Source organism: Rana temporaria, chromosome 13 (genome assembly GCF_905171775.1).
Source record: "Rana temporaria chromosome 13, aRanTem1.1, whole genome shotgun sequence".
NCBI classification, from domain to species: domain Eukaryota; kingdom Metazoa; phylum Chordata; class Amphibia; order Anura; family Ranidae; genus Rana; species Rana temporaria.
The window spans coordinates 17,773,754-17,792,438 of NC_053501.1; the positions used below are offsets into that span (position 1 = coordinate 17,773,754).

The 18,685-nt window shown below is 42.7% G+C and overlaps 1 protein-coding gene and 1 non-coding gene across 3 annotated transcripts in view; both read left to right on the plus strand.

The window, feature by feature from the left end:
* PRPF39 (pre-mRNA processing factor 39) overlaps positions 1–16,521 on the plus strand; it is a 49,564-nt gene extending 33,043 nt beyond the window's left edge. For both annotated transcript variants that reach the window (XM_040332870.1, XM_040332871.1), the window contains 5 exons: positions 4,544–4,812; positions 7,255–7,439; positions 8,061–8,135; positions 12,294–12,417; positions 15,899–16,521. In XM_040332870.1, coding sequence (XP_040188804.1) covers positions 4,544–4,812; positions 7,255–7,439; positions 8,061–8,135; positions 12,294–12,417; positions 15,899–15,961 — 716 coding nt within the window. In that variant the 3' untranslated portion in view covers positions 15,962–16,521. The remainder of the gene's footprint in view (positions 1–4,543; positions 4,813–7,254; positions 7,440–8,060; positions 8,136–12,293; positions 12,418–15,898) is intronic.
* LOC120921480 lies at positions 7,108–7,182 on the plus strand. Its single transcript, XR_005744899.1, has one exon. It is a non-coding gene; the product is annotated as a small nucleolar RNA SNORD127 (small nucleolar RNA).
* Positions 16,522–18,685: the final 2,164 nt, after the last annotated feature.

The window sequence follows — 18,685 nt, forward strand, 5'->3', positions numbered from 1 at the left end:
TGCAGAATCGCTCTTCAGTCCATTTTACATAGTTTCCTATGGGACACGTTCACGTCTGTGCATTTTTCAGCCACTGCAATTTTTGAAAAGGCCCAGGGACTTAAAAAAAAAAAGCAAAACTGTGCATTTTGCATGAGCCATACTCGCCAGGTTGAAGACACTGGCACGTGTCTCCCTCACCTCCATCTATCCCTCACTGGACCCTCTGAGTTTTTTTTATGCAATGGACCATATTACCTGTGGGATCACTATTGGGATACAATGGACTGCTTCCTATTTCACTTGATGCTCTTAAAGTCATGTGGACTACCTCATCGGGCCGGAAGGTTGGCACAGCTGTTTGTAGAATGACCATTTTAATATATATAATACAGTGGGTACGGAAAGTATTCAGACCCCCTTACATTTTTTACTCTGTTTTATATTGCAGCCATTTTGCTTAAATCATTTAAGTTAGTTTTTTTCCCCTCAATGTACACTCAGCACCCCATATTGACAGAAAAACACAGAATTGTTGACATTTTTGCAGATTTTTAAAAAAAGAAAAACTGAAATATCACTGAATACTATGGTCCCTAAGTATTCAGACCATTTTCTCAGTATTTAGTAGAAGCCCCTTTTTAACTAATACAGCCATGAGTCTTTTTGGGAAAGATGCAACAAGTTTTTCACAAATGGATTTGGGGATCCTCTGCCATTCCTCCTTTCAGATCCTCTCCAGTTCTGTCAGGTTGGATGGTAAACATTGGTGGAGAGCCATTGTTGAGTCTCTCTCCAGAGATGCTCAATTGGGTTTGTCAGGGCTCTGGCCGGGCCATTCAAGAACAGTCACGGAGTTGTTGTGAAGACACTCCTTCGTTATTTTAGCTATGTGCTTAGGGTCATTGTCTTGTTGGAAGGTAAACCTTCGGCCCAGTTTGAGGTCCTGAGCACTTTGGAGAAAGTTTGCGTCCAGGATATCCCTTTATATCGTTCCCTCGATTGTAACCAGTAGTCCTGTCCATGCAGCTGAAAAACGCCCCCACAGCATGTGACTACCACCACCATGCTTCACTGTTGGGACTGTATTGGACAGGTGATGAGCAGTGCCTGGTTTTCTCCACACATACCGCTTAGAATTAAGGCGAAAAAGTTCTATCTTGGTCTCATCAGACCAGAGAATCTTATTTCTCACCATCTCGGAGTCCTTCAGGTGTTTGCAAACTCCATGTGGGCTTTCATGTGTCTTTTCACTGAGAGGCTTCGGTTCGGGCAACTCTGCCATAAAGCCCCGACTGGTGGAGGGATGCAGTGTTGGTTGACTTTCTAAAATTTTCCGGAGCTCAGCCACAGTGATCTTTGGGTTCTTCTTTACGTCTCTCACCAAGGCTCGTCTCCCCCGATAGCTCAGTTTGGCCGGACGGCCAGCTCTAGGAAGGGTTCTGGTTGTCCCAAACGTCTTCCATTTAAGGATTATGGAGGCCACTGTGCTCTTAGAAACCTTAAGTGCAGCAGAATTTTTTTTTGTAACCTTGGCCAGATCTGTGCCTTGCCACAATTCTGTCTCTGAGCTTTTCTCTTTTTTTAAAATCTGTTCTTGATCATGTTTTTAGAGAGCTCGGCTGTGTAGTGCATCTTCCTGAAGAAGCGGGTCATTACCCGTATTGCACACCTGCGCTGTAGTCGCAGTGAGCCACTCATTCCCTGACTGCAGTGGGGTTAACGAGGAAAATGGCGTATTTTAATATATTGTGGTGTTTGTCTATGGTATTTCTATATATGTTTATGTTGTGTCTATACTTTTTTTTTTTTTTTTTTTTCTGTATTTTTTTTTTATATATATTTTACACAGTTGGCACTGTCAAAGTCCTTAATATAGTGGGCTCGGGTGTTTTTTTTTGTTCAACAGACTTTAATGAAGAAGCTGCAAAAAAGTATGTACTGTGTTTTTGCTGCGGTTTTTGCTTTTTTTTTTTTTAATCCGCCTGACGAACAAATTGACAAAAATAAATAAAACGCATCAAAAAAACGTGTGGAAAAATGCATTTGTAAAACCACATATGGCACTCCAGAAAGAAATCAAAAGCAAATTGTATATGTGTGAACCAAGCCTTAGACGTTGTCCCTCTGTCCAAGAAAAGGGTTTTTCTACGAGTACAAAATAAAGAAGTTAAAGCGGAGGTTCACCCTTTAAAACATTTTTTTACATCGCACAAAGTCGCGCCATCCTACCGACACAATGCCGGTGTTTTTTTTGTTTGTTTTTGTCAGCACATACCTCTTAATCCCGATTTTCACCTCACGGCGATCCTGCGGGAGTGGTCGTTCCCAAGCACTGCCTGTGATTGACAGGCTTCCGAATGGCGCATTCTGCGCGTCACAGGTTGCCGGAAAAACCCGAACGTTGGTGCAGCTCTATACGGCGCCTGCGCACCGACGTTCGGGTTCTGTCGGCAACCTGTGACGCGCAGTATGCGCCGTTCGGAAGCCTGTCAATCACAGGCAGTGCTTGGGAACACCCACTCCCGCGGGATCACCGCGAGGTGAAAATCGCGATTAAGAGGTATGTGCTGACAAAAAAAAAAAAAAAAAAACACCGGCATTGTGTCGGTAGGATGGCGCGACTTTGTGTGATGTCAAAAAATGTTTTAAAGGGTGAACCTCCGCTTTAAGGTTCAGACGTCTGACTCAATTTTTTCACATTCCATGTGTAAGCTAATTGAATCAGTAATTGGCATTTTGGTGGGCAAAAGCCATTATGTTCTGGTGAATGTGTGCTTTTAAATAGGCATGGCCTATTGGTTGTATTACTTGCTGAATACCTAATAAAAATGTTTAAAAAAATAATAATAAATAGGCATGGCCTAGGCCTTAACAGGCTTGTGCTGTCTGCACACCACTGACACAAACAAGGGAGGCTTTTTTTTGGAGGTAAATGACCCATACGCTGCGAAAATTGGCACCATTAGCACCAAATTGGCACCATTAGCAGTTAAAGTAAAAGTCCTCTCCTGATCTGCAGAAATGAATTCAATCCTCAACCACTTGCCCTCCGGAAGATTTACCAAACGCTCGCCCGGGCTCTCCCGTCCCACCCGGAGGCCCTAGCAACCAGCCGGCACGTCCCCCAGCTGGCCAAAAACCTGAACAAAGCCGATGCTTTGTTCGGGTTTTGGATCTAGTAACCCAGAAGCAATGTCATGACATCACTTTCCGGATCACTGGCATCCTAAAAGCGCCAGTTTAAAAAAAATATAAAGTATTCAAAAAAGCTGTTCTTGATGTTTTTGAATACTTTCAAGTGCAGTGGAGGGGTTTGGTGTCTTGTAGACCCCCGATCCCTCCATAAAGAGTACCTGTCACTGCCTATTACTGTCACATTCCTTGTGACTGCAATAACTGCGGTAGTGTAAAAGTAAATGTTTTGTGAAATGTACAGAATATTGGCCTGAGAGGTCGCCAAAATATCTATTATATCAGGGCCAGAAAAATCGCTATCGGTCCCTAATGTGATCATCGCTGCATTTTTTTTGTTTTGTTTTGCGCTATAAACAAAGACGGAATGTTAAAAAGAAAATTACTTTCGGCTACAAGACCTTTCATTAAATCAATTTCTTCATAAATGTAGGCCAATATGTATTCTACATATATTTGGTTAAAGAATTATCAAATTTTCTTGCTAATAGTGGAAATCGGCAACCATTGCGGGTGAACAAATCGGACACTGACCCTTTTTGGGGACCAGTGACACAAATAGTGCATATTTTTAGCACTGGTCACTGTCACTGTTATGGGTAAAGTTCTGCTTTAAAAACTGGATGACAAATTTCTGTGGGCAATTTACGTAAAAGATTTTAAGCTTTATGGCAAAAGCAGAAGTTGAAATTGCAACATAATTGACCACTTAAAGCAGGGGTTCACCCATAAAACATTTTTTTTCAAGCAATCCCCTTAGATTCCTGCTCGTTTTGTCTAGGGGAATCGGCTAGTTTTAAAATATGAGCTGTACTTACCGTTTACGAGATGCATCTTCTCCGTCGCTTCCGGGTATGGGTCTTCGGGAGCGGGCGTTCCTTCTTGATTGACAGTCTTCCGAGAGGCTTCCGACGGTCGCATCCATCGCGTCACTAGTAGCCGAAAGAAGCCGAACGTCGGTGCGGCTCTATACTGCGCCTGCGCACCGACATTCGGCTTCTTTCGGAAAATCGTGACGCGATGGATGCGACCGTCGGAAGCCTCTCGGAAGACTGTCAATCAAAATAGGAACGCCCAGTCCCGCAGCCCATACCCGGAAGCGGCGGAGAAGATGCATCTCGTAAACGGGTAAGTACGGATCATATTTTAAAACAAATAGCCGATTCCCCTAGACAAAACGAGCATGAAGCTAAGGAAAAAAAGTGTCATGTGCGGGTGAACCCCCGCTTTAAGAGGCTCTCAAAGTATCTCACCAGAAATGGAATGTCTTTTGTGGGGTATGGTATATATTATATTTGCGCTATTTGCAGGTTTATTTTTGATGCAAAACCAAGTATAGCTTTGATTTTGAATGTCTTTGATTCCCTAGGTAACATTGAGGAAGCCAAGTGTATTTTGAAAACATTAGAAGAGTGTGTAGAAGGTCTGGCAATGGTTCGGCTGAGGCGAGTCAACCTTGAAAGGAGACATGGAAACTTAATTGAAGCAGAAAATCTGTTGACCGATGCCATGAACAATGCTAAATCCAACAATGAATTATCGTTTTATGCAATAAAGCTTTCCCGCCATTATTCCAAAATTCAGAAGAATATCGAGAAGGCAAAGAAAGTATTAAGTGATGCCATTCAGAGAGATAAAGTGAGTCGAAATTTGAAACTAGAAGGTGTTAAGTTTAAATCAAATTTGTTTGGAGTTGCTTGATAAGTCTGTGTAGTTGTAATATGAATGGGAAAGGTGAGGGAGGATGACAAACTCCTTTCTTGGGGTTTGCAGCGGTTACGCTAGTTGAGATCTTGGAGGTTTTTCTACTGAAAGACGTTGCTAATCACCCCCCCCCCGTCCGCCGACTGACCAAAGACATGAGCAAACCTGATGCTTCATTCAGTTCTCGGATCTAGTAACCCGGAAGCGATGTCATGACATTACTTCCCGGATTACTGGCATCTTAAAGTGCCAGATTTAAAAAGTAATAAAGTATTCAAAAACGCTGATCTTGACATTTTGAATACTTTCAAGTGCAGAGGAGGTGTTTGGGGTCTTATAGACCCCCCGATCTCTCCATAAAGAGTGCCTATTACTGTCACAAGGGATGTTTACTTTCCTTGTGACAGAACAGTGATGAAGTGTAAATTTTTTATTATTCACACAATATCGGCCATTAATGTCTGAGAGGTGGCTGAAATATCGGCATTGTAGCGGCGCCGAAAAAACGATATTAGTCGATTTCCTATTGTATGGTATTCTGTGAGCTAACATGTATTGCAGTGAGGTAGCTCATTTTTCTGAAGGGCTGCCCACACACTAACACATATTTACATGGACAGGCACCTTTGCATTAATACAGCGCACTGACGTTGCTGCAGCATGAATTTGCCCCTCAGAAATGTGGTCATAAACTGTGCTTAAAGGAGTTGTAAAGTCAGGTTTTTAAGCTAATGAATTCTATGCATTAAGATGAGCCTTCTGTGTGTAGCAACCCCTCCCCAGCACCCCCTAATACAGTGTTTCTCAACTCCAGTCCTCGAGGCGCCCCCAACAGGTCATGTTTTCAGGCTTTCCATTATCTTTCACAGGTGATTTGATCAGTTTCACTGCCTTAGTAATTTGCACAGCTGTTTCATCTGTGGAAAATCCTGAAAACATGACCTGTTGGGGCTTGAGGACTGGAGTTGAGAAACGCTGCCCTAATACATACCTGAGCCCCTGATGTCCACGTGTCCCTCGGCCGTCTTGGACTCTTCCTCATGATTGGCCAAGACATTGGCTCCCGTGGCTGTCAAGTCAGTTAGCAAATCAGGACAGATAAAGGAGTCATGATTAACCGTGGTCAGTTTACAAAGGGGAGGGCAGGATGCACTGTGCGGCGTAATATGTTTTAAAATGGTATAACAGACCAAAAATTAAGTTTGTTGTGAGGTTTACATATGATGTCCAGCAAGGACAGTTTAACCCCCCTTTGTATTAAGTATGGCAACGTGTGAAGCCCTTCAAATGCAATTGCAGAGAATTTCTCTAGTTCCCAAAAATAAGACACATTTGACTGGACTCTTGCTCAGCTACCATCTGTACCTGCAACCTTTATTGGTCAAAAAAAAAAAAAAAATGTCCATGTCTTGGAGAGGTGTACACCCCCCCCCCCTTCTCTGCTCTGACATGCACTTTAAATATGATTTCTCCCACTGAAGTCAGTCTTTCAATTTATTGGATTCCCGTACATTGTAGTGTTTTGTCTTTTTATAGCGCTATAGATGAGCAAATCTGTCGGTGCCTCCAATTGCACAAATGAACAGAGTTGGCATTGCTTCTTCTCCATTTTTTGCAGTGTAGCAAATGGGTTACAGCAGCATTGTCGCCTTAGGTCAGGAAATTCCTGTAGATTCCACCTTGTTAGTATGAGTGATTTAAGCGAAGGCCAGCCATATAAAAAATCTGATATTTCAGGAATGTGCAGCAAATGACCTGATTAAAATGTTTTGTTGTATGTACTTGACGAAAAAAAAACAGCTGAATCATTGGTGAGGTCCATAAGTGTAATTAAAGGATCACAGAATATCTGCTTTTACTGTCACTGATGGGTAGAGCTGGGCGATCTTGGCCCCCCAAAAAACTTGATTCGAATCGTATTTTTTTCTGATGGACACCGCGCCGGTCCTAAGGAGCTATGGGCAGGGGTTTTTAGGCGAGGGCGTGACTTCAGCCTAGTCCGCCGCGATCCTGGGAGAAGGCCGCGGCGTGCGGCCTTTTCCTAGGATCGCGGTGAGCTGTGGGCAGTATTTTTTAGGGAAGGCCGCGGCTTCAGCCTAGTCCGCGGAGCGCCGGTCCTATGGGGGGAAAAAAAATAGATTTTTGGTCAAAACCTGAATAGATTTGACCTCCCAACTCGATTCTTTATTTTTTTTCCCCAAGCCCTACTGATGGGTTCAATTTGGTCTCAGGCAATAATGATGACAAATAAGACTTCTGTATGTAATTTCTGTAGACAACAGTCCCTCTAAGCTGACATTGCCTGTAGCACTGTACTTATAAATGTTGTAATCTTGTTGGAGAATGTCTCACTAACTTTTCACCTTGTCCGAGCAGGAAAATACCAAGTTACACCTCAATCTGATTGATTTGGAGTTCAGTGGAGATGTGAAACAAAATGAAGCCAACATCCTGTCCCATTTTGACAAAGTCATAAAGAGCTCAATGCCAATGGCGACACGAGTTTTATTTTCACAGAGGAAAGTGGAGTTCTTAGAGGACTTTGGATCAGATATCAACAAGTGAGTAAATAAAGATCATCTTTGCCTCTTTAAAGCGGAGTTTCACCCTCAAAATTAACTTTTCCGCTAACCTATCTCCAGCCTTAATAAAGGCTTGTAGCGTTGTCGTTTTTTTTTATGTGTACACCTACCTGTGTTCAGCCGCACTTCCGGGTCGTCTTCCTTGCGGGGAGTGGGCGTGTCGCTCCTTTTCCCCGACGGGGAGCTCTGCGCAATGTCTCCTGGAAGTGAGTGTCGATCCTCACAGGAGACGATTGACTTGCGGGTGAAGCGCATCATCGCCTTCCGAAAATATCCGACTGGGGACTCGGCTCTTTACGGCGCCTGCCGTGTAGAGCTGACTGCGCAGGCGCCGTAAAGTGCAGAGTCCACCTCGGATATTTTCGGAAGGCGATGACGCGCTTTACCCGAACGTCAATCATCTAAGGAACGCCTACTCCCCGGGGGAGTGAGAACCCGGAAGCCCCCTGAAAAATACCATAAGACCGTAAGTACAGTGGTACAAAAAAAGTCCAGCATACTGTAGATGTCGGCAGTATGCTGGATGTAACGTTCTACTGTGTTAGGGTGAACCAATAGCAATATTTAAATTAAGTGATCATTTCATTGCTTGTTTTTTAGATTACTGACCACCTACGAAGAACATCAGAAACTTTTAAAAGAACAAGAAAATTTGAAGAGAAAATCTGAAAACGGGTATGTTTATGGCTTTTCATGCACACCTTGGGTGTTTTGCAATAACTTGAGTCTAGGGCATTCAAATTAAAATAGTACCGTGCTACAGTAACCAAAATAATGAAATCATATTTGCAACGTTTAAAATCGTATATACAAATGATAGAGATAGAGATTTCAGAGTGCTCCATACACCAAAATATACATATATATATATATATATATATATATATATATATATATATATATATATATATATATATATATATATATATATATATATATATATATATATATTTCCAATATCGGTGAAAAAAACTGTATACAAATCCAAACATTGCAAGAAATGGTCCATGCCCACAAAAAAATATAAAAAAAATGTAGAATGAAGATGCAGCTGCAATATTGCAACAGAGTGCTTCTTGCTCCCAACTGGCGCTCAGAAAACAAGTGCTGCGCTTTTCATAGATCAGTCAACATTAAGACTCATGGTGACTTGTGATATCCAAATTGTGTGTAAAGAAAAAATGGCTTTTGCACGCAAATGCGTGTGGACTAAACCCCTGCTTTTAATGCATACTGTTGGACAGGTTTAATTGGTTGTCTGAGAGCTGGTTGGTAAGCCGTGGATTTATCCATGGCCCTGTTTATATAATGGTGCTTATCCTCCATAAAACTTAAATCTCAAACTACAGGTTACTCACAATGCTCAGGTGCTTCCAGCACACCAGGCTATGACCATTATAAAAATCCATGTTTAGAACACACCGCTCTCTCCACACAAGCCTCGCAGACAACGATCAGGCTAGCAGCTCCACACTGGATGGTTGTCACTGCCCTGGCCCCTCTCCAACGTGTTTCGACATGAGATCACGTGTTTTCCTCCAAGGGGATATCTCTTGAGTCTAGGACATATAATAGGGTTTTGGTAATTTTTTCAAGAATTAAAAAAATTGGTTTATCGAGCACAAAGGTTTTGTAGAAAATATAAACAAATACAAAATGAGGTGAGGTTGAGTTAACAGATTTCTAATATGTCGAGCCTTAAAATTGCGCTTGTGAAAAGATAACGAACTTTGGAACCCAGGTCAATGTTGTGCTAATCATAAATAATCGTCTTAGAATTATTGGTCTCGGGTGTGTGCGGAGAAGGGTAACCCGTCTAGCTCAATCAACATTTTTGTATATAGACTGACCCTCTAAAACAGGGATAAGCAATTAGCGGACCTCCAGCTGTTGCAAAACTACAAGTCCCATCATGCCTCTGTCTCTGGGTATCATGCTTGTGGCTGTCAGTCTTGCAATGGCTCATGGGATTTGTAGTTCTGCAACAGCTGGAGGTCCGCTAATTGCATATCCCTGCTCTAAAGCCTCGTAAACACGATCTGATTATCTCACGGGAATTGTGTGGTGACAGGCTGTTGATGGAAAATCCGACCGTTTGTACGCTCCATCGGACAATTGTCAGATTTTCCGCTGACAAATGTGGGATAGCATGCTTTAAAATTGTCCCCCAACAAATGTGTTAGATTTTCCATTGTGTGTACACAAGTCCATCGGACAAGGCTCCAAAGTACAAACACGCATGCTCAGAAGCAATGCTCACCATAAGACATTAGCAGAAATTGCCCAAAGGGTGGTGCTAAAGAGCAGAAAAATGTAATTTTGTGTTTGTTGGACGACAATTCTTTGCCGTTTTGTATGCAAGACAAGTTCCTGGCCACTGCCCTTCGGAAAAAAGTCCTACACTTTGTCCAATGGAAATCCGATCGTGTGTGTATCGGCTTTAGTGTTTAAGTGTATGTGTGTGGGGTCAGGGAGGCCTCCACTTCATTATACATACGTCTGTTGGTCTGGTTCAAATCCATCCCTTTATTTAAGTGTGATTGCACAGATCTCCCCCTTCTGACAACACTGCTAGGAAGGAGGCGGATTTGTGTCAGCTGTGGGCTCCAGCAGCAAGTGACAGTGCTGCCATTCACAAAAACAGATTTACCGCTATACAACGTACTGACCGAACATTGACTGCTCATTCAGCTCTGTATCATTCATCGGCTGGGCAGCCTTTAGAGATGCTTGTTGATGAATAAGATGATTCGGAGTTGTAGCCCTATAATCTTCTGTACACACAGGCCAGACACCTTACGCAGAGCCAAAGCTCTGAATGATCTTTTGCTATTATGAATGAACATGCAGCATTGATCATGTTGGCAACAGAACACTCTAAAGGGCCTACCCCCATAGGAACACCCATCATTTGGGCTGCGAAAGGCGGGTGGAGCTACAGCCATCATATAGAGAAATATATTTTTAGGGGTTGCTTTTGGCGGCTGCTTAATTTTTACATAAATTTGTTCAAGTTTTGGGATGCTTTTGTTAAATTATGAAAACACAAAGATAATCCTGCGCTAATACAATGATTGATAAATTCTAAATTGAAACAAAGCTGCAACACAATATACATGTGATAATCATGGAAAAATAGTGGGGAAAAAAAGGCTATATAGTTGCGCTAAATAAATGGGAAAAAATGGCAAGTAATACTCATATGAAGTGTTAACGTCCAAATATATCCATAAAGTGACACAAAAATGAAAAGTGCATATCAATAAGTGAATATGTGATAAAATTAACATGTGAATACAAAGCTGAGAAAAAATCTTATTGAATAGCGTCAGCAAATATCCATGATGGGTAATAAAGTGATATTCTCAATCAAGGAGAGTTAGTACATATAAAAATAAATGAATATAAAAATGAAATGAAAAAACTTCTGGTATACAGCATCCAACCAGAACTAAGGAACCATAAACCAAGTCCAAAAAAAAACAATTGGGGAAAAATGAGTGTCCAGTATCCGCACAGATGTGGGTAGATGAAGGAGATAGATGGCAAGACTGCCGTGCACCACCACCACTCTTTAAGCTTGTCCCAGTGCAATAAATCTAATAGGGTACTCTTACCAGATGGATGAGACCTCGAGGGTCAACAGCGCGTCTGCAGAAACAAACCTCTGCAAGGGTTATCGGGCAAGCTGGAACCTCCAAAGCACTGGTGTCTCCTATCTCTGAAGTCAGCAGTAGGGGAGTACTTTCCTCCTTCCAAATAGGTGAATCGATGGGCCAAAAAAAAGGGAGGCAACAATGTGTATTACCTTTTAAAATGGCTGTGTACTTTATTGTAAAGCTCTAGGCCAGGGATATGCAATTAGCGGACCTCCAGATGTTGCAAAACTACAATTCCCATCATGCCTCTGCCTTTGGGTGTCATACTTGTGGCTGTCAGAGTCTTGCTATGCCTCATGGGACTTGTAGTTCTGCAACAGCTGGAGGTCCGCTAATTGCATATCCCTGCTCTAGGCAATACAAACGAAAAACGATAAAACATTTAAAGCCGGCATAGCGTGGAAGCCCGTGCAATCTGGTCACATGGGAACGTGGTGACGTCAATGCGTAGCACCGCCCTTGTTAAATTATCAATCTCATCTCTGTGATATCAATACTGAAATCTTTGCACCTAAAGTATTTTTCCAAGTATAGCATCTTCCACCTAACTGACATTGTGGGGGGCTTGTCTTTCCTGCATGTGCACCTGTTATGTTACAGGATTTATACAGGATGGGTCTAGATTCTAAAAGGATCCTTTGGGATCTTCACTACTGCTGTTCTGAAAGAAGCTAACACAAGTTTCTGCTGTTTCCAGTAATAATCAGAATCTCCATATTGATTACATTTACTTTTAAAGAAAGTACTCCATACTGCTAAATTCTGAGCAGGCGAAGGAATTGTAAAGTTTGACGTGATCAACATGTAACACAATGCTGCCGTTTCCTGATTTTGTCGTTTTTTTATAACCACATGTAACAGAATGCTTGGCTGTCTAATATTTAATCCTCTCACAAAACTTGTTCTTTGTAATCTTTTTCTAATTACATTTGTGATCTGCCCGGTTATGTTTTCTAGTGAACTTGCTTGTGGACTCTCTCGAGTGTTTCTAGTGACTGCAAATTTTTGTCTATTTCGGGGGGGAAGTTGCTTGTAAAGCTTGGTACTCTGTCAATATTAACATTTTCATTTATCCACAGTGAATCCGTTCCCGATGACTGCTCATTATGATTGCAGTGCCAGATTGATATGTTTTTATAAAAAAAACTGACTTTAAATTCTATTTTATTTGTAGGTTGGAACAGCCAGAAACTAAGAGGTTGCATACCGAGGATACCACAGTGGTGTCTGCTGCTCCAGTGGCTGCTGCAGCAACAGGAACTGTGCCATCAGCATATAACTATAACAATTGGTACCAGGTATGAGCCTTGGAGAGTATTTGATTTGGCACCAGGACAGGATGAAATGTTTAAACTGAGAACATTTACAATTTTAAGGGAAAAGATTTTTGTTTTTTAAATTGATGACAGCAACATGTGTCAAGAGTTGGGACAGGGCAACAAAAAGCTGCATCCTCCCAACTAAAGACGAAAGGGGACCTTCCAGCTTGTTTTCAGAAGCTGGCACCTCTGATGGTATGGGGCTGCATGAGGTCCCTTTCACACTGGAGAGGGAGATGGGGTGGCAGTATAGCGCCGCTATACTGTTGGAATTGCGGCAGTATTTGGCCGCTAGTGGTGCTGTTATAACCCTTTTTTGGCCACTAGCAGGGGTTGATACCGCCGGCAATGCGCCTCTGCAGAGCCGCATTGCCGGCGTTATAGCCGCGTTTTCCCATTGCTTTTAATGGGAAGGAGTGGTAAATGCCCCACTCCTCTCACCACTTCAAAGATGCTGCTAGCAGGACTTTTGGAGCGGTCCTGCTAGCACACTGCTCTGGAGAAACAGTCTCTGTTTGGGGGTTGCTTTTCAGATGCTATTTTTAGCACAATAGCGCCTGCAAGCCACCCCAGTGTGAAAGGGGCCTTAGTGTGTGTAAATAGGCAGCTTTCACATCTGGAAAAGCACCATCAATGCTGAAAGGTATAGCCAGGTTTTAGAGCAGCGTATGCTTTCCCACCCACAGGATGTGTTTTTCAGGTAAGGCCTTGTATATTTCAGTGGGACAATAGATTGCATGGCCTCATAGGATACTTAACTGGCCTGCCTGAAGCCAGACCTTTCACCAACTTGAAATATTTGCCACTTTGCAAAACAAAAAAATGCAACCAAGACCTAGGACTGTTGAGCAGTTGGAATCGAATATCATGAAAGAATGGGATAACATTCCTCTCCAGAAACTGGTCTTCGTTCCCAGACAGAGCGTTGGAGGAGATACTACACAGTGCTACTGTTGCCACTTTTTTGAAGACGTGTTATGGTCATGAGTTTCAAAAACGACCTGATATTATCTTTCACACGGTTTGTGCTGGGAGCGTGCTGTATGGTGTGCTCCCAGCACAGAGACTGGGGTCTCACCGAGGGCCTCATAATAAAGATCGGGACTCTGATCTCCCGGTTACGGGTCACCTGATGGTTGTGGTAGCCTCTGATTGGCTACCACAGTGATCAGTCACTGAAGCACGCCACTGTTTTTTTTCTTTCTATGAATGGAGCAAAAGCATACAATGTATCTTTCTCAATCCTTGTAGAAAAAGTGTAAAAAAAGAAAATAATTCATGATAAATGGGTTTGATTTGGGTCAGGGTTAGTGTTTTTGGTCAAAGGTCAAGTCCAGTATATTTTGGACAGGTTTTTTTTTCCGTGTTTTTAATTGGCATCAGTGTCGGGGTGTGTTGGGACAATTGCTTCTGGGCTGTACTACAGGTACAAACACACTACTAACATACACATATGTGGTATCACTGTGATCAGAAGTAGTTTTATTTTTGGTAGGTTATGATAGTAACAAGGAAATATACAGGAGGTCCACAAAATACAAACACCTGACTTGCAAACGAGTCCTACTTGCCAACAGTGGAAAGTAAGAAGAAATGTATCCCTAGAAAGGGAAATCACTCCTGTAAGACTTATCATGGGACAAAAGGTGTCTCCACCGAAGGTTTATCACCAATCTTTGTTTCCACAACCCAAAATTTTCAAAATCCAGTTTTCATTGGGACAGGAGGTGAAATCTTCTGAACGCGGGCACCGAAAGCAAAACAAATGTTACAGGGGTGTTAACCCTTGTTACAGGGGTGTTGACCCTTCCATATGCTATCCAATATTACATTTTTTTTTTGGCTGGAGCTACACTTAAAAAATGGACCTGTTACAACTTGCATACAAATTCAACTTGAGAACAAACCTACAGACCTTATCTTGTTTGTAACCCAGGGAGCGCTTGTACAGCTACATTTAATTTTTTTTTTTAACTATTTTGGGTTAGTTATCCTTTTTAATAACAAAAAAATCATGCGATATAACTATTTTAGAATGAAAGCTCAATTTGTCCTGAAAAAAAACCTGTGTAATCCCCCTGGATGCACAAAGTAGTTGTAATGATATGTACAGTTTTACTAACGCATGTCAAAATTGTGCTTGGGCATTTAGAATTTTACCCTTAGGTGTTAAGGAGTTATTAGTTTCTGTTTAACCACTTATAGACCGAGCCCCCTGAGATTTTGGATTAAAAACTTTTTTTTTGCTAGAAAATTACTTGGAACCCCCAAACATTATATATAGAGATATAGATAGATAGATAGATATAATTTTTTTTTTTTTTTTTCTAACACCATAGAGAATAAAATGGCGACCGTTGCAAAACTTTTTGTCACACCGTACTTGCGCAGCAGCCTTACAAGCGCACTTTTTGGAAAACCATTTACTTTTTTTGAACTAAAAAATAAAACGGTAACGTTGGCCTTTTCTATTGTGAAAGATAATGTTCTGCCAAGTAAATTTAAACTTTTACCCTTAATCTCCATAGGCGACATTTGAAAAAACAATTCTACAGGTTGTATGCTTTGAGTTGCAGAGGTGGTCTAGGGCTAGAATAACTGCACTCGTTCTAATCGCGGCGATACCTCACGTTTTGTCTAAACTCTGTTTTCATATGCGGACGCGGCTCACGTATGCGGTCGCTTCTGAGCGCAAGCTCGTTGGGACAGGCTTTTTTTTTTTTTTTTGGGTGCTAATTTTTTTTTTTTTGTTCTATTGCAAGAAGTGTAAACATCCCTTGTAAAAAAAAAAAGCATGACAGGTCCTCTTAAATATGAGATTTGGGGTCAAAGACCTCAGATCTCATATTTTAGACTAAAATGCAATAAAGTGTGTCCCTTTAGGAGCATTGGGTGGAAGTGACGTTTTTGAAGTTGCTTCCACCCTGCAATGATATGGAGACGGATTGGGGGCATCTTCCCCTCACCCGTCTCCTTACCCAGGCAGGGAACAGATCCAATTACCTCTGCCGCAGCTGACTGCGCCGGTAAGCGGGGCCCTCTCCCGCCATCAATAAGTGATCTTGCAGGGAATCCGTTGGAGCGACCACTTTTATCTGAAAAGCAGGCCACCCGCTCTTGATGAGGGTACCAGGGTTATGGTAGGTAGCTGCTATCATAACGGTTTTCCTGTTCAAAGCTGATTCCTTACAGCGGGCGTTCCATAAGTGGTTAGAAGCTTAACAGGCAGCTTCTATAATGACGGTCATTCATCATGTGACAGCCCCTAGAAGCCTGAGGTCTTGGAGACGTTGTTTGGAAGGAATTCTGCTGAAAAGCTGTTGCCGGCGGTTTTGGTATAGGTAGGGCTCATTCAGGAGAGGTTGCGGGGTGTGGACACATGTTTAGTGATGGTACTGTAGTAGTAGCTACTTGTGAATCCTTCACATTGTTAATGTTTTTGTATCTTCTATTTCTGCAGTACAACTACCAGAATGCTGGAGCCTGGAACTATGGACAGTATTACCATCCTCCCTCCACCTGATGCCTTACCATTTCATCTATGAATCCCTTTCACAACAGAAGTTGATCTAAGTTATAAAGTGTGCTAATTTTGTCTTTCACTTTGGGGGAAGGTTTATGGTACCTGAGAGTATCCAGGTTCTGAGCACTGTCCGTCATCTGTTTCTGAAATTTACAGACAAAAATAAATTTCTCCCTTTTAATAACCTTCTCTGTTAATTTTCCACTTGCTGGAAAATATTCAGTACATATTATTTTTTTTTACCCCCCCCCCCCCCTCAGTCTTTATATTTTGTGTAAATTGGACAGAAATAACTTTGTTCTGGAAAAAGTGTCTTTCTGTTGGAAGCCTTTCTACAAAGAAGTGTTGAAGGGACATCCCTGCACAATTGAGATGTACGGCTAACATTGTCTGGGGAAATTTTCCAGTTAAATGTTGTATATGCAGATTTTGGTTTTCTTTTTTTTAGAAGCATCTGGATTTTTAGAAGCTTTTCTGTATTGCTATTCATCTGTATGTATCTTCTTTTTACCACCGTTGGTCATGTTTTGTTGCCAATAAACAGTTGGATAATACATCAACATTTTCTTCTGTAAACTATATTAAAGTGACACTAATAGGTATTTTTTGTGGCCCCAAATGCTGTTTTCTGTGGTGGCTGTCTCGGCTCCTCCCCGCATCAGATGACCCCCCTCTAGGAAGCGCTCTTCCAAGGGGGGTTACCTTGCGGGCGTGCTCTTGAGTACTGCATTCGATGTCCATGGTTGCCGAATGCAGGACTCTGCCCCTGCGTCATTGTATTTGATTGACGGCAGTCGGAGCCAATGGCTGTGCTGCTATTGGTCTATCCAATGAAGAGCCGAGAACCCCAGGCAAAGATCAGCGTGTCCTCGCCGCACGATTTTCCAGGGCTCAAGTAAGTAAAACGGGGGGTGCTGGGGGGCCAGTAATAGTCCAATGTTATTTTACCTTAATGCATTAAGGTGAAAACAGGGTTTACAACCCCTTTAAGTTATCGCAAGCTGAAAACAATGAAAATGTATAGGCTATTAAAAGCCAAAGTAATAAAACCATACTTTACTGCAATATTCACCTTAAAGCATAAAGCTTCACCTTTGAGGGAAAAAAAAAATCCCCCTCTGGGTGATCAATGTACATTGCAATTGATTGTAACAAACTTTGTTGCAGATTTCTACCTTTTTGTTTTGAAGAAATCAGAGTGTTTCTTTGTGTCAGCCTAGGTTCACACTGCTGCGAATTCAAAATCGCGGTAAAATGCGCGATTTTGCGGCAATTTTGCCGCGATTTCGGCCGCAATTTAATGTAAATCGCGGCCCGAAATCGCAAAAAAGTAGTACAGGAACTACTTTTTGAAATCGCAGATGCGGCGTCGCACTGATTAGGACAGTGCCATTGCCGACAATTGCCGCCGATTTGAGATGCGATTTGACATGTCAAATCGTTCCAAATCGTACCCAGTGTGAACCAGGGCTCCATGTGAGAAAGTGGGTCTAATGGGAGTGGTTTTATAATTATCAATTGGCTGCTGCAGAGCACTAATGAGGAAAGCTGCTGGGCCTGCACCCCTTTAGACATTTTCCTATTGGGAGTATCTTGCCAAAAATTAAATTTCTCTTACAGCTCCTCTACTGCTCCTTAAATCATGACAATTGGGTTATGTTCCTGTTTACAGGAGAGGACTAGGCAGAAACATGTTGGATAATTAAATACATGTTACTTTAACAGAGTTGAACAGCCCCGCCCGGGGGACGGGCCCTCCGGACATAACCCCTCCTCCCTGCAGTATGCAGCCTGTTTCTTTCTGCCTAGCAAAGGAGGACATATGGCTCCCTTTGGGCCCAGCGCCCTGATTACATTTTTATTTTATTTTATTTTCTTCTTGAAGAATCTTCTGTCGGCTGAGAGACAGACTGGATATATAGATCCTTGTAGTCTCCTCAGTCCGGCCAGCGAGCGTGAGAACTCCTTTGTAAAGAGGCTGGGTCTGCCACAACATACCCCATAGCTCCTGGGGTGGCCGGTAAGCTTTGGCTCCAGGGTCCACATATGGCTGGGCTGTGATGTTGTCTCACTCACAGTGGACCGGGCCAAGAGCTACTCCTACGCGGTGTATGCCTGTCAGTAATGCGTCAGTGGGTCCTCACATGGATGGGGTAAGTACAGTCCTTCCCGCTTTGGCGGGTTGGTACGGCTGAGCATTCCTGGGGTTCGGTGGTCCTCCCTTCCCTGCTCTGTCATTTCCCTCTGTTCTATTGCTGCCGGGTGTACCTGTGGGGGGGGCTTATTTTCCCACCAGGGGACTGTGGTGTCTGGGCCTGTGTTTTTTCTGTTGGGGTGTAGTTGCTCAGAAAGGCCTCATTAGGCCTGCTCATCCACGTTGCAGCGTTTTGCCACCATTTTTGTAGCTTGCTGCTACCATTGTGAATTCCCATTGCCAGCCATTTTGTTGTGGTCGCGCTATGGAGCAGCTTACTATTGCGGTCGGCCATTTTGGAGGTGGTTTTTGACCTCCGTGCTAAGCTTCTGCAGCGCGCAGTACAGATCTCCTCATGATGTTTGGTCACAGCTTTACCTCAGAGCATTTCTCCTCACACACACGCTGTGTTTTGAGGGTAGGCAGTGGCGCTGAACGGTCTCCTCTGGTGATTGGTGAGTCCCCTGGGTAACCCCCGGTCAGTGCAGCAAGGAGGGTGGGATTTATTCAGGTCTGAAATGAGTCCCTGA